Source organism: Medicago sativa, chromosome 6, assembly GCF_051527215.1.
Source record: "Medicago sativa cultivar Bolivia chromosome 6, Bolivia_mono, whole genome shotgun sequence".
NCBI classification, from domain to species: Eukaryota; Viridiplantae; Streptophyta; class Magnoliopsida; order Fabales; family Fabaceae; genus Medicago; species Medicago sativa.
The window spans coordinates 70597433-70614542 of record NC_140754.1 but is presented as its reverse complement, the minus strand read 5'-3'; the positions used below and the strand labels follow the sequence as shown (position 1 = coordinate 70614542).

Here is a 17110-nt window from a genome sequence, read left to right as displayed (position 1 = left end):
CCGACTCATGATCTGGAATTAGCAGCAATTGTGTATGTGTTAAAGATTTGGAGGTACTATCTATATGGTTCTAAGTTTGAAGTTTTCAGTGACCACAAGAGTTTGAAGTACTTGTTTGATCAGAAGAAGTTGAATATGAGGCAGATGAGATGGTTGGAGTATCTTAAGGATTTCAATTTTCAGTTGAGTTACCATCATGGAAAGGCGGATGTGGTGGCAGATGCCTCAAGTAGGATGTCGTTGCATATGTCTGCTTTGATGGTTCAGGAATTGGAATTGATTGAGCAATTTTGAGATTTGAGTTTGGTCAGTGAGTTAACACCGGAGGGTGTGAGGTTGGGAATTTTGAAGCTGACGAGTAATATTTTGGAAGAGATCAAGAATGGACAGAAGGACGATTTGGAACTTGTAGATCGTGTAATGTTGGTTAACCAAGGTAAAGGTGGAGACTTTAGATTGGATGAGAACGGTGTTTTGATGTTTCATGATCGTGTTTGTGTATCAGATGTTCTTGAGCTTAAGAGACGAATTTTGGAAGAAGGTCACAAAAGTAGTCTGAGTATTCATCCAGGAGCGACTAAGATGTATCAGGATTTGAAGAGGTTCTTTTGGTGGCCTGGAATGAAGAAGGAAATCGCGAAATTTGTGTATGCTTGTTTGGTTTGTCAGAAGTCTAAGATCAAACATCAGAAACCGTCGAGTTTGATGCAACCGTTGTTTGTGCCAGAGTGGAAGTGGGATAGTATCTCTATGGATTTTGTCAGAGCATTGCCGAAGACTGTGAAGGGTTTTGATTCGATTTGGGTGATTGTTGATCGGTTGACGAAGTCGACACATTTTGTTCCTATCAAGACTGTTATGTCTGTGGCGAATTTGGCCGAGATCTACATTGAGCAGATAGTTAAGTTGCATGGTATTCCTTCTAGTATTGTATCGGATCGGGATTCAAGATTTACTTCCAAGTTTTGCGAGAGCTTGCGAGCTGCTTTAGGAACTAAGTTGTGGTTGAGTTCTGCTTATCATCCCCAGACTGATGGTCAAACGGAGTGGACTATTCAGTTGGGTCGAATGTTTACCGTTGGTTGAGTTTACTTACAACAACAGTTTTCATTCTAGCATCGGAATGGCACCGTTTGAAGCTTTGAATAGACGGAGGTGTAGGACGCTGTTATGTTGGTATGAGTCAGGTGAAAGTGCTTTGTTAGGATCGGAGGTTGTGCAAGAGACTACGGAAAAGGTTAAGACGATTCAAAAGAAGAAGAGAGCGTGTCAGAGTAGGCAGAAGAGTTATCATGACAAGAGGAGGAAGGACATTGAGTTTCAGGTAGGTGATCATGTATTTTTGAGAGTGAATCCTGTAACCGGTGTTGCTCGTGCTTTGAAGTGTCAGAAGTTGAGTCCTCGTTTTGTTAGACTGTTTAAGATTATTGAGAAGGTTGGGGTTGTAGCGTATTGGATTGCGTTACCACCATATTTGTCAAATCTTCATGATGTGTTTCATGTGTCTCAGTTGCGGAAGTATGTGTATGATGCGTCTCACGTGATTCAAGTGGATGATTTGGAAGTAAGAGATAATTTGACCGTTGAGACTTGGCCAGTCAGGATTGAGGATCGTGAAGTGAAACGTTTGCGTGGCAACGAGATCGTTTTGGTTAAAGTGATTTGGGTTGGACCAACTAGAGAGAGTGCCACTTGGGAATCAGAGAGTAGGATGAAGGTTTCGTATCCGGAGTTGTTTCCTTCGGGTAATTTTCGAGGGCGAATTTTTAGTGGGGGAGAGTTGTAACATCCCGATTTTTCGCTAGACTTGTTTTAATTATTTTTATGTGTGTTTGCATGTGCTCTTATGTGATTATTTGCCTCTGTGTGTATTTTTGGTTGGGATTTGTAGAATTCGGTGTTAGAAGGGTATTTTAGTCATTTTGGACTCAGGGGGTATTTTGGTCATTTTGTGAGTAGGGGTAATTTAGTAATTTGATGAGGATTATTTTTAGTGCTTAGTGAGAGCTGTTGTTATTTTACTAAGTATTAGAGAGTTGTAGTAAATTGTTTTATTACCGGTAAGTGACTGTTATTATTACATTTTACCGTTAAGTGGGTAGTAACATTTTGAATTAGATTAGTAATGGGTTAGGCCCATTAAAGTATTGTGAGTTGAACCCAATGATGTAGAGCCTATATAAACTCTAGTGTTTGAGAAAATAGGGTTTACATAATCATTTCACAATTTTGAGAGAAGAGGTAGAGAGAAAGAGCAAGAGACAAGAAAATGGTTTGAAGAAGGAAAGCTAGGGAGAGCTAGAGGAAGGTAGAGCTTCAAGGATTGGAGCTAAACTGAAGCCCTAGTTAGAGTTTGTGAAGAATTAAGGTAAGGGGGTTAGACTTTAATCAAAATCTTGTAGTTTAATTTCTACCTTAATTCTTTACATAATTGTTGTTGTGGTTAAGTGGTTAATTTGATTTTAGTTGTAGAGATTCGTGCTTAATTTTATGATAAGATTATATACATGAATTGAATGATAATTGTGTTGTTGTTGTTGTTGTTGTTGTTGTTGTTGTTGTTGAATTTGTATGTCAAAATGGGTATATATGAACATGATGTGTTTTGTGCAAAATTGATGATGAATGAAGTTGTGGTTGTTGAATTGTGATTGAATGCATGTTCAAATGTTGTTGTTGTTATCTTGACATATGTTGTTGTTGAATTGATGCAATGGGTATCATTGAAGTGATGAATTATTGATGAGTTTGTTGTTGTTGTTGGAAAGTCGTGAGAGTTTGGTGAATTGGTGAATTATTGATAAATTGATGTTTTAATCTCAAAACTTATGCATGTTTGAGTGTCTTGTAATGTATATGACCTATAAACATCTTTTGAATTAAGTTTTGGGGTTTGGAATGATCAAAATTGGGATTTTGGGGTGAAAAGGGTAAAAACCCGTAGCAATTTTTGACAGGAACTGAGCTAGCATGCTTAAGCGTGCTACAACCTACTCCAAGCGAGCAATTTCTGGACCAAGACGCTTAAGCGTGCTCCAAGCGTGCTCTAAGCGTGAGAGGTCCAGAAGCTACTAGAACTTGGACGCTTAAGCGTGCCCAGGACGCTTAAGCGAGCATCACTCTGTTCATCAACTTTTGATTTTTCGTTTCGTGCACTTGGGGATCAATCCGGGCTTTTTAAAATGACTCTTTTGACTTGTTTAACGTCTGTTATACACTTAAGCCTACTGGAACTTTGGTTGAATCAAATTGGACTTGAATTTTTGAATTGAACGTAACTTTTGAAAAACGGTCCATGAACGTCGATTTTTCCGAAAACTCGTTTTTCTCCAAAAAATGAAGTATGGTTAAGGTTGTATAATGTTTATATGGTTTCTAAAAATGGTTGTGATTGGTTTCATCAAGTCTTAACTTATTTTGCTTTGAAAATGGGATTTTCTTGAAATGTGATAAAGAGAGACGAACTTTGTGATTCTCATGAATTCGTCGTGTTTAGCCGATGAAACGTAATTGTATACTCTACTGCACTTATATGTAGTCTAGAGGTATACTTAGATGAGGCATTGGATCTTGTTTACTTGGTTTTGGTTCAATAGCTTCAGTTATTTTGAAAATGGGATAACGATAGACGAACATGTTTGAAAATGGTTCCTTTGAGCCGATTACTTTATAAATTTTTCGTGGATAGTTTTTTATGACTAAATGAAGATATGTGAATGGTTGTTCGGTGTTGAATATGATGTTTATCATAATGTGTTGTATTTTCTCCATTAATTGAATTGTGAGAAATGGTATGGAGTTGTTGAACTATATGATATAGTTGAATGTTGATTATAGCTGTTAATTTATAGCCGTTGATTCATAGCCGTTGAATTGTTGTGAACATATGCATGGTGGATTGAGTCATATGTTCATGCATCTCGTGTCGGATGTTATATCCATATTGCCGTTGACTATAGCCGTTGATAATGATGTTTTTGTGGCATCATGGGTGACGACCTTGAGGAGATTTGGTACCACATGCATGTATGCATCGGGTATAGGTGCATATCACATTGGCATGATTCTTGATTGTTGCCGTTGTATGAAGAATGATGATGATTAGTGTGTGATGAATACATATACTTGTGATAATTAGAATTGTTTTGTGAATGTGTATATGGAAGTTGATTGCTCATGTTGATTAGTGAAGAATTGAATTGATTTTTGTCAAGTTGTTTATATATTGATTATAATTAATGTAAAGCTAACCTCCAGTGGTTTTGACCGCCTACCTGTCTGTATGGATGGGTAGACGTTGTGCAGGAGTAGTTCACTTTTGGTGAGTGCTTGGATAACAGGAGCTAATTTCCGTTATCATTTTGGAGTCATAGGTTTAGGCTCTGATTAGGTTGTCGGTGTCTTTATGCTGTTGTTGGCTTTTATTTTAGGCCAAATACCTCCCCAGGTCCTTTAAGTTTTATGTTTGTTTCAGATAGATCCTTTAAGTTTTTAAGTTTTAGATAGGTCCTTTAAGTTTCGAGTTTGTTTCGGATAGGTCCTTTAAGTTTCTAAGGTTTCAGATAGGTCTTTAAGTTTCGAGTTTGTATCAGATTGGTCATTTCTATCAACCTCCATTAAGCCAAAATTGATCTGTCCGTTAAGCCAAAGTTGACCTGGTCGGGGAAAAAATTGATGCCAAGTGTCAGAGAGAATCACCTCACCCACTTAACAGACATATCAATTTTGCTTAACGGACATAACAACTTTGGCTTATCCGAAATAAACTTGAAACTTAAAGGACCTATCTGAAACCTTAAAAACTTAAAGGACCTATCTGAAACAAACGTGAAACTTAAAGGACCCAGGGAGGTATTTGGCCTTTATTTCATTATTGTGATTTTCCCACTTGTCGAAACTTGGAGAATTTATATGTTGATGTATTTTGATACCATGGCGTGTATGTTTTGGAGATGTATGATTTGTATCCGCTGTGACTGTTGAGATATTTTATACATGCATGTTGTTTTGGAATTTGTTGAGACGTAGCGTCTATTTCTTGAATATATGCTTTATTCGCGTGTTTTATCGCTTTAATAGAAATAGGGCGTTACATTTTATTTTTAGCTGATGATGAGATGCTATTATTATTGCGCTGCGATGTTTGAGAAAATAAATATATGCATGTTGAACTTATAGAAGAAGTAGATCATTGTATCATTTGCGTAAATTATCGTTTTTAGAGTTTAGGGCGTTACATATACGATTGTCTTTATGAGGGGGAGACATAAAATTTGTTATGCACTCTTTTTCCTTTAATCATGGTTTAATCCCATTGAGTTTTTCTGGTAAGGTTTTTAACGAATCAAATTATCACACAAAAGGATGTTATACTCTATTTCCTTCACTAGATTTTTTTTCCCACCGGGGTTTTCTCTAGTAAGGTTTTAATGAGGCATATCCTTGATGGACATCCAAGGGAGAGTGTTATGAATATTATAAGTGGATGTCCATATAAGAATTGAGTTATTGGGTCATACTGTTTGCTTATTGGGCCATATTGTGTTTGCCCAGCAAGTGTAAAAATTTACGCAACTTAAGTCATGCGGCGTGAGTTAAGTCACGCAGGGTGACTTAACTCACTTTTTCTAATTTATTTACTATATTCAAACTATTTTATTTACTTTATTCTAATTTATTTATTTATGTTATTCTAATTTATTTATTTACTTTATTCTAATTTATTTATTCACTTTTTTCTAATTTATTTGTTTAGTTTATTCTAATTTATTTATTCACTTTATTCTAATTTTATTTATTTACGTTATTCTAAATTATTTATTGACATAAAATAAATATTTATTCGAATTTAATCATTAAACAAAAGAAAATATAAAATAAATAAAAATAAATGAACTAAATTAATATTTATTAGAATTTATTATTAAATATACAAATATAAAATAAATTAAAAGAAATAAACTAAATTAATATTTATTCAAATTTATTCATTAAATACAAAATCAGAAAATAAAAGCAAATATAAATAAAAAGTAACGAACAAAATTAATACATATAACAACATCTCATTTTATTAATAGAATTCATACAATAATTGATATATTTATTCGAATTTACTAAATCCACTTATTTTCTTTTTACTCTCTTGGGTAAAAACTGAGCAGCCTTCTTGGGGCAAAATTGTGACCAACCTTCTTGGGAGAAAAGACATCATCAACTTGGGGTAAATCTAAATCTGGTTCTTTTTATACCCAAGAAGATTCTTTTTACCCACGGTAAAAAGTTTTTGGAGTAAAAAGAAGCAAATTTAATTTTACCCCAAATGTTGATCTCTTTTTTCCCAAGTCGGCTAGTCACTGTTTTGCCCCAAGAAGTTTGATCACTTTATACCTCAAAGGGGTAAAAAGAGACTAGAGACGATTGAAAAAAAAAGGAGAGAAATAGAGGGAGAGAGTGAGGAGTGAGAGAAAGTGATATGATATGAGGAAATAGGGAAGTATGGAGCGGTATTTATAGGTTGGAATGGTAGTATATGTTATAACTACCATATATCTGGTCAAAAAAAGTGTAAACTTAGTAAGAAACGTGTAGATTGATGGTTGAAAACCTGACCACCGTCCAAAAAACCCTAGCCACTACCAAAAATAAAAAAGAATACTATATAATACCAAAAAATATAAACTTGGTATATATTGTATTTATAGGTGGGAATGGAAGTATGATTTGTTATTTATAATAGTCATCGTGAGCTTAACTCAGTTGGTTGGACAATGCATCAAATATGCAAGGCCCGGGGTTCAAACCCTGGTCACTACAAAAAAAAAAAATAATACAATATAATACCAATTTAAAGTCACTAAAAACAAACAATGATAAATTTGTGAACATACTCACTACATCCATGTTAATAACATAAATCGACATAATACATAAGCCTACAAATATAACTATATTATGTCTCTGAAATACTCATGTCTCCGGATCTACAGTGTTGAAGAAGCAAAAATCATTTGATCAAAGATAAAATTTCAACCCAGGTCAAATAAGCACGACACAAAGACGGAAAATAAAAAATACACCACATAAAAAAAGAAAATAAAAGCAAACAAAGTCCTGTTGTCGTGACGAAATCACAAAAACAAACAAAATATGTGGAAATCACTTATTTCACTATAAGAGAAAAAAATTAATTTAATTAAATCACTTTTTTTTTTTTGACAAAAACTTTATATAACTTATATTCAATAGATTAAGAAAAATAAAAGTGGCGACAAATAAGGTTTGAAATTGAGGAAATTAAATATTGTTAAATTGGGAATTGCTAGGTACATTCAAACAATAGAATATGAAAACACAAAAAAAAAAAAAAAATTGGTTACAAAAAAAAAATTGAATATGAAATGACACGATATTGATATTTGAAGGAAAATGCTAACAAGTGCCCTAAGGGCATTGTTTAAGCATCTAAAAGTAGCAACTTTTGCATTAGAAATTGTACGGTTATGACTTTAACATGTGTTTGACATGTATCTTCAAGACATAATTTCTTTTTGTGGGTTCCTTAAACAATGCCCTTAAAGCACTTGTTAGCAAGACCCATATTTGAGTTGCCTATAGTGTCACAATTCAATACATTCACACAATCATCACTTGTTTGATCGAATTGAGAAAACAACAAATGTTGATCGAATTGTCTTTTATAATTCTTCAATATGAACCCCCACCACAAATGTACCGTCTTTTTTTGAGGGAACAAATGTACTGTCTTTGTTAATGTCAGGATTGACAAAGTTTTGTCTAATAACAATTCTCTTTATTCCAAGCCAAGCTTTCTTCATGCACTTATCAATTAGCTACTCCCTCCGTTTTAAAATGAGTGTCGTTTTAGCTAAAAAAAATTGTTTCAAAATGAATGTCACTCTCAATTTCCAATCCAATAATAACTTTTTATTTTCAATTGTACCCTTCAATTAATATTACATACACTATATCTAAATTATTATTTTTTCTTTGATGAAAAACAAACCAATAGTAGATTACGATAATTTGGAAAAATAACATCTCTCTTTCTTTTAATTAATGTATTTCTTAATATTTGTCTAAAAACCTTAAACGACATTCATTTTGAAACGGAGGGAGTATTCTTTATTGACTAACCATACCTCATCATTGACTTGTTTACACCAATCCCCTATACCTATAAAAACACTCTAAAGCACATGAATGGTAGTAATGAGTACTCTCAAAAACTCAATACATCCATGGCTAATTTCCATAACATTCTTTACCTCTTCACCTTTCTTATCTTCCTCACTATTCTCACATCTACTAATTCATGGGATGACCCTTTTTACCTAAACCAATATTGCTCAAGCAACCGAACATCAGTCAATACTTCATTCCAAATTAACCTCACCACCTTTCTCTCTTCCTTATCATCCAAAGCCACACCAAACACACAATTCTACAACACAACGTTCAATGGAAACAACCCTTCAGACACAATCTTTGGGATGTTCTTATGTACGGGTGATGTTCCCTCTCAACTTTGTCAACAATGTATAGCTAATGCAACACAAAGGCTATCCTCACAATGCTCTTTGTCGAAAGAAGGTATTGCTTGGTATAATGAATGTATGGTTTGGTATTCCACAACCTTTAATTTCTCCACTATAGCAAGGACAACACCTACTTTTAACTTGTTGAACACTGACAAAGTGGCAAACCCGAAAAGTTTCATGAGTTTATTGTTTTCTACAATGAACAAAACTGCAAATGAAGCAGCTTTTGGTGACAAAAATTTTGCAACGAATGCAATAACTATATCAAAATTTCAGACCCTTTATTGTTTAGTTCAATGCACACCAAATTTGTCACCACATGAATGTAGAACTTGTCTAAGTGGATTGATAGAACAACTTCAATTGTGTTGTGAAGGAAGAGTTCTAAATCCAAGTTGTAATATTAGGTATGAATTCTACCCTTTTCATATCTCTTCTAATGGTTCATCAAATCCTTCGTCAGAACAAATTTTACTTCCCCAAACAAAAAATCTAGATGCTGATTCAATGATTTCAGAACACCCTTTTTACCTTTCACACAATTGTTCAAGTAGCAAAACCTTCACTTTTAGCAACACTTTCAAGAAACACCTTACAACCCTTTTTTCTTACTTGTCTTCCAATGCCACTAAAAGTCTATTTCATAAAGCTGATGTTGCAAATACCACTTTTGGACTCTTCATGTGCCGTGGCGATGTTCCCTTTTCCTTATGTGAGCAGTGTGTGAAAAATGCAACACAAAGAATAACCAAAGAGTGTGACATATTTCAAGAGGGTATAATTTGGTTTACACAATGCATGATTCGGTTTTCTAATTGGAATTTCTTCTCTATAGTGGACAAAAGTCATATGTATTATGAGATGAATGTTACTAGTGATTCTAGTCCCAACAAGGAGAGAAACTTGTTCAATTTTGACATATCAACTACCTTATCAGATGTGGCAATTGTGGCAGGAGATAGTGATGAGAGATTTGGAACAAAATCATTGAAAGTGAATGATTTGCAAACACTTTACACACTTGGTCAATGTACACAGGATTTGTCTAGTGATGATTGCAAGGGTTGTTTGGGAGATGTTATTGGAAATGCTATTCCTTGGCCTTATTTGGGAAGTGTAGGTGGAATAGTTTTATATCCTAGTTGTAATTTGAGGTTTGAATTGTTCCAATTTTATAGGGACAAAGAGACAGTTCCAAAACCAATAATTACACATTCTCCATCAGGTGAAATCTTTATATTCCATTAATCTATATTTATAGTACTCTATAATTTAAAATGCATCCCTATTAATATTCAAAATAGAATAAGAAGTTTTGATATATATGAACTATAGCTACTCCATTTGAATAAGATGTTTTGATTGTTCTATGCAGAAAAAAGAAGAAAATTGCCGCAAACAATTACCGTGATTGTTGTGCTAACAATTGTTCCGGTGATACTCTTTTTTGTTGGATGCTATTTGCTAAAGAGAAGAGCAAAAAAGAGTTTTAGAACTATTCTCAGAGAAAACTGTAAGTATAGGAAACAGGAAAAGAATATATCAAACTCTTACTTTCAAATATTAAAGTTTGGAAACTTGGATTGACAATTTAATCTTTTTGATCTAGTTGGTCATGAAAGTGCAATTTTAGAGCCATTGCAATATGAATTAGCTGCAATTGAAGAAGCAACCAACAACTTTTCAAATGAAAATCTCATTGGCAAAGGTGGATTTGGAGAAGTTCACAAGGTTGGTAAACATCGTAAAATTTATATTTTAGCTCTTAATTTTCCCATAAATAATGAACTATATTTTTAGGGCATTCTTTCGGATGGAAGACAAATAGCTGTAAAAAGACTCTCAAGAACCTCTACGCAAGGTGCAAAAGAGTTCAAGAATGAGGTTTTGTTGATCGCCAAGCTTCAACATCGAAATCTAGTCACATTCATTGGTTTTTGCCTCGCAGAACAAGAGAAAATACTTATTTATGAATATGTGCCAAACAAGGGACTAGATCACTTTTTATTTGGTTTGCAACTTAACCACATTAAACTCCTTATTATATATCATATATTTGATGCATGTTTTTTTTTTTTTTTTGTGAATTCGGTGTTATCCAATTGCTTGATTACAAAACATGTTTCATTCTTACATTTCTCACTTGAATATTTTTGCAGATTTTCAACGAGCAAAGTTCTTAAGTTGGTCTGAACGTTACAATATTATAAGGGGAATTGCCCAAGGAATTCTCTATTTACATGAACATTCTCGACTCAAAGTTATTCATCGTGACCTCAAACCTAGTAATATTTTATTAGATGAAAACATGATTCCAAAAATATCAGATTTTGGTCTTGCTAGAATTGTAGAACTAAACCAAGACAAAGGAAGTACAAATAGGATCGTGGGAACATTGTAAGTTTTAAATTAGCATCAATTTCGGTTTGATTCATTTCTTCAAAGCTAAGCACATGTTGATTTGTTTCAAAATTTTGTTGTTTTAGAGGTTATATGTCTCCAGAATATGCAATGCTCGGGCAATTTTCTGAGAAATCTGATGTTTATAGTTTCGGAGTCATGGTTTTAGAAATTATTACCGGAAAGAAGAATATTAGGTCTTATGAATCACATGTTGGTGATGGCCTCTTGAGTTATGTGAGTATATATATGTACCTATATCTATATATCTATCTATCTATAGCAATTTCTTTCCTTTCATTAATGTATATAAGTAACATATATTCAATGTTTTTTAAATTGATTTATACAATTGTTACAGGTTTGGAAACAATGGAGGGATGAAATACCACTAAGCATATTAGACCCAAATATTAAAGGAAGATATTCTGAAATTGAAGTCATCAAATGCATTCAGATTGGTTTATTATGTGTTCAGCAGTTCCCTGATGCAAGACCAACCATTGTTTCAATTGTTTCATATCTTACCAATGACTACATTGAGTTGCCAACTCCACAAGAATCTGCCACTGTGTTCCATCGTCAAATGGATGCAAAAGAGATTCCACAAGTTTCAAGTTCAAGTCGGTTGATAAATACTTCCACACCTTTGACGATCAACGACTTATCTATAACCGAAGTTCTTCCTCGATAGTAATTTGAAGTTATGTTAGTTTCTAGGACAAAACCCGCGCAATCTCCTGCTTTAAACTCATAGAATATACTTAGGTCACCAACTGAACTATCTTAGATGTATGTTATTTCCTTTTTTTTAAGGTAATTATTTCCTTTTGTTGTTGACATCCAAGAATGTTTTAATTGTATAATAAAATGTATGGATACAAGAGAATAATCAAACAACCCAAAAGGCCAGATATTGCCAAACCAAATTACAATCTCAAAACAAAGCAGAAACAGCATAACAGGATCTAAATAAAGACAGCAAAACACTTCTGACTTCAAAACCATAGTCACAGAATTCGTGTAAATGGCTGGGAACCGCAAACCTGTTCACGCGAACCGGTTCGCGGTACTTACACGAACCGGTTCATGAAAATTCGCAAGGGAATTCTCCTATAATCACGAACCAGCGACCCATATAAGAGACACTAGAAAAATTAAAAAAACTTATGTTTCCATGCATCTAACAACCACCGAGTACAATGCACCATCTACCAAAGAGCCTAGCTCGACTAAAAGTATCAACCTCGCAAGCATAATGATAAATGTGTGGTTCAATCAAGTAAAAATGTTTCCTTACAAAAAAAAACCAGCAACCTTGCTCGACCAAATCAGAATGAGCACGAGGCGACAATAGTCCAACAAATATATGTTACATGAGTAGGCTTTACGATGAAGAACAAACGTATGCGAAATCATTGTCTTCCACGCTGAGACATCCTTTTCCAGTATGTCACTGAAGATCTACACATTAACACATTTTCATTCATATATTCAAAAGCGTAGTTCCGATTACCACATCTCATTCTATGCTGTTTTTTCTTAGATACCAATCTCCTTGTTGAGCACAAGCTGGGAGAACAGTAGCTATCATATCTTATCGGGTTTAAACAAACCAACTCTCAAAAACTGCATTTCATTGAAAGTTTCCAATGAATCATTTGCATTCTTCTATTCGTCTTTCCAAACAAATTCAATCATCAAAGGGCAAATGAGGTTATTGGGCACAATGCCCTTATAGAGCATTTGCTTATACATCTTTAAAGGGCAAATTACATTAATTCCAACAAAGTTCGTACATGATTCAAATTATAAATCTCCATTTCCTCACTCCTTTTCAAAGTTATATTAATTGATACTAGAAACCTAGAATGTTGAGTGTTGCAACAATTATACAACTAATATAAAATTTAATAAACTATAGAGGAATAAAAGTACTTTCGGACATTTGATTGTTTGAGAATAGTGCAGAACTGTTGGCAGATTGAGTAGAACTTGATTCTTGTGCAAGAACGTTTGAATTCGTTCTACCATGCAAGAAAAACGCAGGTTCTTGTGGAGTTGGTAATTCGGCTGCATAACTGCTAAGGTAAGAAGAAACTGTCGCGATTGAAGGTCTAGCATCCGGGTCATGTTGAACACATAATAGACCAATCTGAATGCACTTAATGACTTCATTTGTAGAATAATCTTGAATATTTGGGTCCAGAATACCTAAAGGTGTTTGATCCATCCACTGTCTCCATGCCTGAATTAATGTGTGAAATTAAATTTCTCAATTATAATCCCGGTCGTATGTGATATATTTAAGAGCAAAGAATTTTTTTTTTCTTAACTCTTCGATTACTATGGAAAAAAAGACTCAAGTAATCTGAAATTCGATCAAAAAATATATAAAATCTGTCTAAAGATTGTTCCAGGTTCCAACTAGAGCATATATATATTTATCAAAATAGGAAAAATTAAAGGGCACTATTGTTAGATCATTACACTCACATAATTCAAGAGGTCATAAGCAACATGGTGTCGGGTAAATGAACTTTTATTCTTCTTTCCAGCAATAATCTCTAAAAGCATAACTCCAAAACTATAAATGTCGGATTTTTCAGAAAATTGTCCGACCATTGCATATTCCGGAGACATATAACCACTACAAAATAAATTAAATGTATTTTAATTAAGAAGTGGGAAAAGATTTGTACCAAAAAACATAGAGAAAGATAACAGTGGGTCAACATTCAAAACTTACAATGTTCCAACAATTCTATTTGTACTTCCCTCATCTTGACTTATTTCAACAATTCGAGCCAAACCAAAATCAGAAATTTTAGGAATCATATTTTCATCTAATAGAATATTGCTAGGTTTGAGATCGCGATGTATAACTTTGAGTCGAGAATGTTCATGCAAATAAAGAATCCCTCGAACAATTCCTCCTATGATGTTGAAGCGTTCAACCCAAGTTAACAACTTTTGTTGTTGAGAATCTACAAAATAGTTCACGAATAGAAAAACGTTGTATATGTAATGCATCAATCTAAATATTGACAAGTGAAAGAGTTTGAAGTGAAAAGTATCTAACCAAAAAGAAAGTAATCAAGACTCTTGTTGGGCACAAATTCATAAATATGTATTTTCTCTTGTTCTTCAAGGCAAAAACCAATAAATGCCACGAGATTTCTATGTTGAAGCTTGGCTATCAACAAAACTTCATTCTTGAACTCTTCTACACCTTGATTAGAACTTTTTGAAAGCCTTTTTATAGCCACTTCTCTTCCATCAAGAAGGATACCCTAAAAACATACTAAAATGTTATTTATGTGAAAAACAAGAATATAAAGAACAACGACCCGTCTTCTGTCAAACAATGATATTTGGTTATCCTTGTTCAAAAAAATGACATTTGGTTATGAATTTTCCTCTTCAATTGAGATAGAGTGAAAATGATAACTAACTACAGAAAATACAATTTCAAAAATACCAAAACAATGCTTTGAAATTTTATATAAATGTTTCCTATTTTTAAAATGCATTTTCATAAAGTACACTTTTCAGTCATCCATAATGTCTAAGCACCAAGTTTCTTTTGCATTTTCTCACCTTGTAAACCTCACCGAACCCGCCTTTGCCAATATAATTGTCCTTAGAGAAGTTGTTGGTTGCTGCTTCAATTACCACCCAGTTGAATTGCAGTGGCTCTAATGTGGCACTTTCTTCACCAACTAGATAAAATTCATTTGATTTAGTTTTTAATTTAGGTTATTAAACTTCTTAAATCTTACAAGAAATTGAAAGATCAGAAGAACCTTTCTCCATACATAAATAAGACAGTACTTACAATTTTCTCGAAGAATAGTCCTACGCCTCTTTCTTCCTCTTTTATTAAGCCAATAGTAGCCAATAGAAAACAGCATCACCGAAATAATTGTAGGGACAACAATGAAGACAATTTTCGTTTTCTCTGCACAAAATAATTAACATTTATAAATCTCATAATCCAAATGTAGTAATAAACAATACAATGAATCGAATCCTACTTGAGCAAAAGCTCTACCTGCATTTCCAGGCGGCTGAGCTTTGTCACCCTCCATGTAAAATCGAAACAATTCAAACCTCAGATTGCAGCTAGGATATATAATTCTTCCCCCAACACTACCCAAATTTGACCATGGAATTGCTGTAGTGATCACATCATTTAGACAAGAAGCGCATTCCTGACTAGATAAATCTCGCGTACATTGTCCAAGACTATACAAGGTTTGTTTATCATTCAGTTTTAATGAATTAGTCTTATACATTTCATCACTGTCCCCTGTATCATTTGCAAGTTGAGATAACTGAGTCGATAATGTACTAGTGAACCAGTTTTGGTTTGTGATGGAATAAGTGATATTTATATCTCTATACATAGGACTTCTTTCGATGTTAGAGAGGATTTTTTGATTTGAATAGCGAACCAAGCAGTGGCTGTACCAAATTATGCCCTTTGGACATGAAAGACACTTTGAGTATATTTGCTCCGCGGCATTTTTCACACATTGACCACAGAGGCGAACGGAAAGATCACCTCGACACATAAAGAGGCCGTACACCATTTCTTCCACTTTAGCATAATGGAATAAGTTTTTGCCAGTTGTGGCGTTGGAAGACAAATAAGAGAGAAGTAATTTGAAGTTATTGTTAGTGATTGTAGTGTGGTTTCTTGAGCAATTATAGGAAAGATAAAATGGATCTTGTGAAAATATTTTATCTTGTTTTGAATCATTTGTTTAAGGAACGAGCACACTTGTAGAAGGAGCATTAATGGACCTATAAAAAGGATATAGTTCGTACCTAATATTACAACTAGGATATAAATTCCTCCCACCCTGCTTTCCATCATACACATCTGAAAGTTTCCTAATAGCACGACCGAGGCAGGTTCTGCAATCATTAAACGTCAAGTCTGGAGTGCACTGAGCTAGACAGTAAAGCGTCTGAGATTCAGAAATCTTTTTTTCTATCGTGGCAAACTTCTTGTTCTTGTAACCAGTAAGAGGACCTGCTGCTTTCTCTGCAGTTTTATTCATCGTCGAAAACAATATATGCATGAAGCTTTTTGTGTTAGATATGTTGTATTGGTTAAAGATGTAAATACCATGACTTTTTGTAAGGGTGGAAAAGAAATAGTTATTGGAGAAACGAACAAGGCAGTCGTCGTAGTAAATCACGGCTTGTTTGGATAAAGGGCAGTCTAAGGACAATTTTTGAGTTGCATTAACTATGCATTCATGACAGATTTGAGAGGAGACATCACCCCTGCACATGAACAATCCATAGACAGAATCAGAGGGACTTATACTAGTGACTGTGGTGTTGTAGAAATCAGTGTTGCCTATGGCTTTTGATGACAAGGTAGAGAGGAGGGTCATGAGATTAGTTTGTAAGGTGCTATTGGCTGTGGTATTGTCGTTGGTGGAACAATCTTTGATGACAAGGTAGACAGGAGGGCCTTGTGCCTTGATAGTGGCAAAATAGAAGAAACTAACAAGCATAGAGAAAAAGAAAATTTTAGAGGAAGCCATGGAATTTGGTTGATTTGCAGTCATAGAAGTACAATGAAGATTTATAAGGCTTAATCTGAATCATAAAATGTGCAATGTACGTGGAAAGCTAATGTCCTCGGCTACATTGAATTATTGTACCACTTTTACAAAAAATTTAGTAGTGGGTTTCCATTTTTCATGTTTGGACAGGTGATTTATGGTCAAGTTGACCTGAAATCATTCCTCTTGGTAAATCAAAGAGAGAAGAAAAGTGGTGACGGCTAAGGTAAAATTACATAAAATAATAAAGATTATATTAATGATAAAGATAATAGTATAGTGTCTATTTTTTTTTATATAATATTGAATATTTTTTTACTTTTTATATATAAGTTTATAAATAATATATATGTATAATGTGCATGATTATTTTTTTTAACAAATCAAAATGAGATATATTACTAAAAAGAAAGGCGATTCCTCTCGCACAAGGTGTGCTAAGAATGAACCCCTTAAAAATTACAAAGTTATGATTGAGCGGGTGCCTACAACAAATGACACCGGCTTCCATGAAGAACAAAAATTACATAGTAACACTCATAAAATGTAGCGGGTGGCGCCACC

General features: G+C 34.0%; 3 protein-coding genes across 3 annotated transcripts; 1 reads left to right on the top strand and 2 right to left on the bottom strand.

Moving 5' to 3' along the window:
* Positions 1-8261: 8261 nt before the first annotated feature.
* On the top strand, positions 8262-11890 carry LOC146916584 (cysteine-rich receptor-like protein kinase 25). Its single transcript, XM_085718615.1, has 7 exons — positions 8262-9786; positions 9937-10074; positions 10171-10292; positions 10362-10572; positions 10721-10958; positions 11048-11198; positions 11323-11890. Exons 1-7 carry the CDS (start codon positions 8262-8264, stop codon positions 11653-11655), a joined length of 2718 nt encoding a protein of 905 aa, XP_085574741.1. The 3' UTR covers positions 11656-11890.
* Positions 11891-12851: 961 nt separating this feature from the next.
* Positions 12852-14920, bottom strand: LOC146916583 (cysteine-rich receptor-like protein kinase 10). Its single transcript, XM_085718613.1, has 6 exons — positions 14800-14920; positions 14562-14683; positions 14044-14254; positions 13711-13948; positions 13458-13611; positions 12852-13209 (listed from the first exon to the last, which is right to left on the bottom strand). Exons 1-6 carry the CDS (start codon positions 14873-14875, stop codon positions 12880-12882), a joined length of 1131 nt encoding a protein of 376 aa, XP_085574739.1. The 5' UTR covers positions 14876-14920; the 3' UTR covers positions 12852-12879.
* A 666-nt stretch (positions 14921-15586) lies between these two features.
* On the bottom strand, positions 15587-16527 carry LOC146916582 (cysteine-rich receptor-like protein kinase 8). Its single transcript, XM_085718612.1, has one exon. The coding sequence runs from the start codon at positions 16523-16525 to the stop codon at positions 15731-15733; it is 795 nt and encodes a 264-aa protein (XP_085574738.1). The 5' UTR covers positions 16526-16527; the 3' UTR covers positions 15587-15730.
* Between the last annotated feature and the right edge of the window lie 583 nt (positions 16528-17110).

Bases quoted from the DNA above. Each gene is read 5' to 3' on its own strand.
- LOC146916583 (XM_085718613.1), bottom strand. From the start codon at position 14,875: ATGCTGTTTTCTATTGGCTACTATTGGCTTAATAAAAGAGGAAGAAAG. The intron at 14,255-14,561 runs GTGAGAAAATGC...GTATGTTTTTAG, and splicing joins GGTTCGGTGAGGTTTACAAG to GGTATCCTTCTTGATGGAAG. The intron at 13,612-13,710 runs GTAAGTTTTGAA...TTTATTTTGTAG, and splicing joins AATAGAATTGTTGGAACATT to TGGTTATATGTCTCCGGAAT.
- LOC146916584 (XM_085718615.1), top strand. From the start codon at position 8,262: ATGGCTAATTTCCATAACATTCTTTACCTCTTCACCTTTCTTATCTTC. The intron at 10,075-10,170 runs GTAAGTATAGGA...TTTTTGATCTAG, and splicing joins AACTATTCTCAGAGAAAACT to TTGGTCATGAAAGTGCAATT. The intron at 10,293-10,361 runs GTTGGTAAACAT...CTATATTTTTAG, and splicing joins GATTTGGAGAAGTTCACAAG to GGCATTCTTTCGGATGGAAG.
- LOC146916582 (XM_085718612.1), bottom strand. From the start codon at position 16,525: ATGGCTTCCTCTAAAATTTTCTTTTTCTCTATGCTTGTTAGTTTCTTC.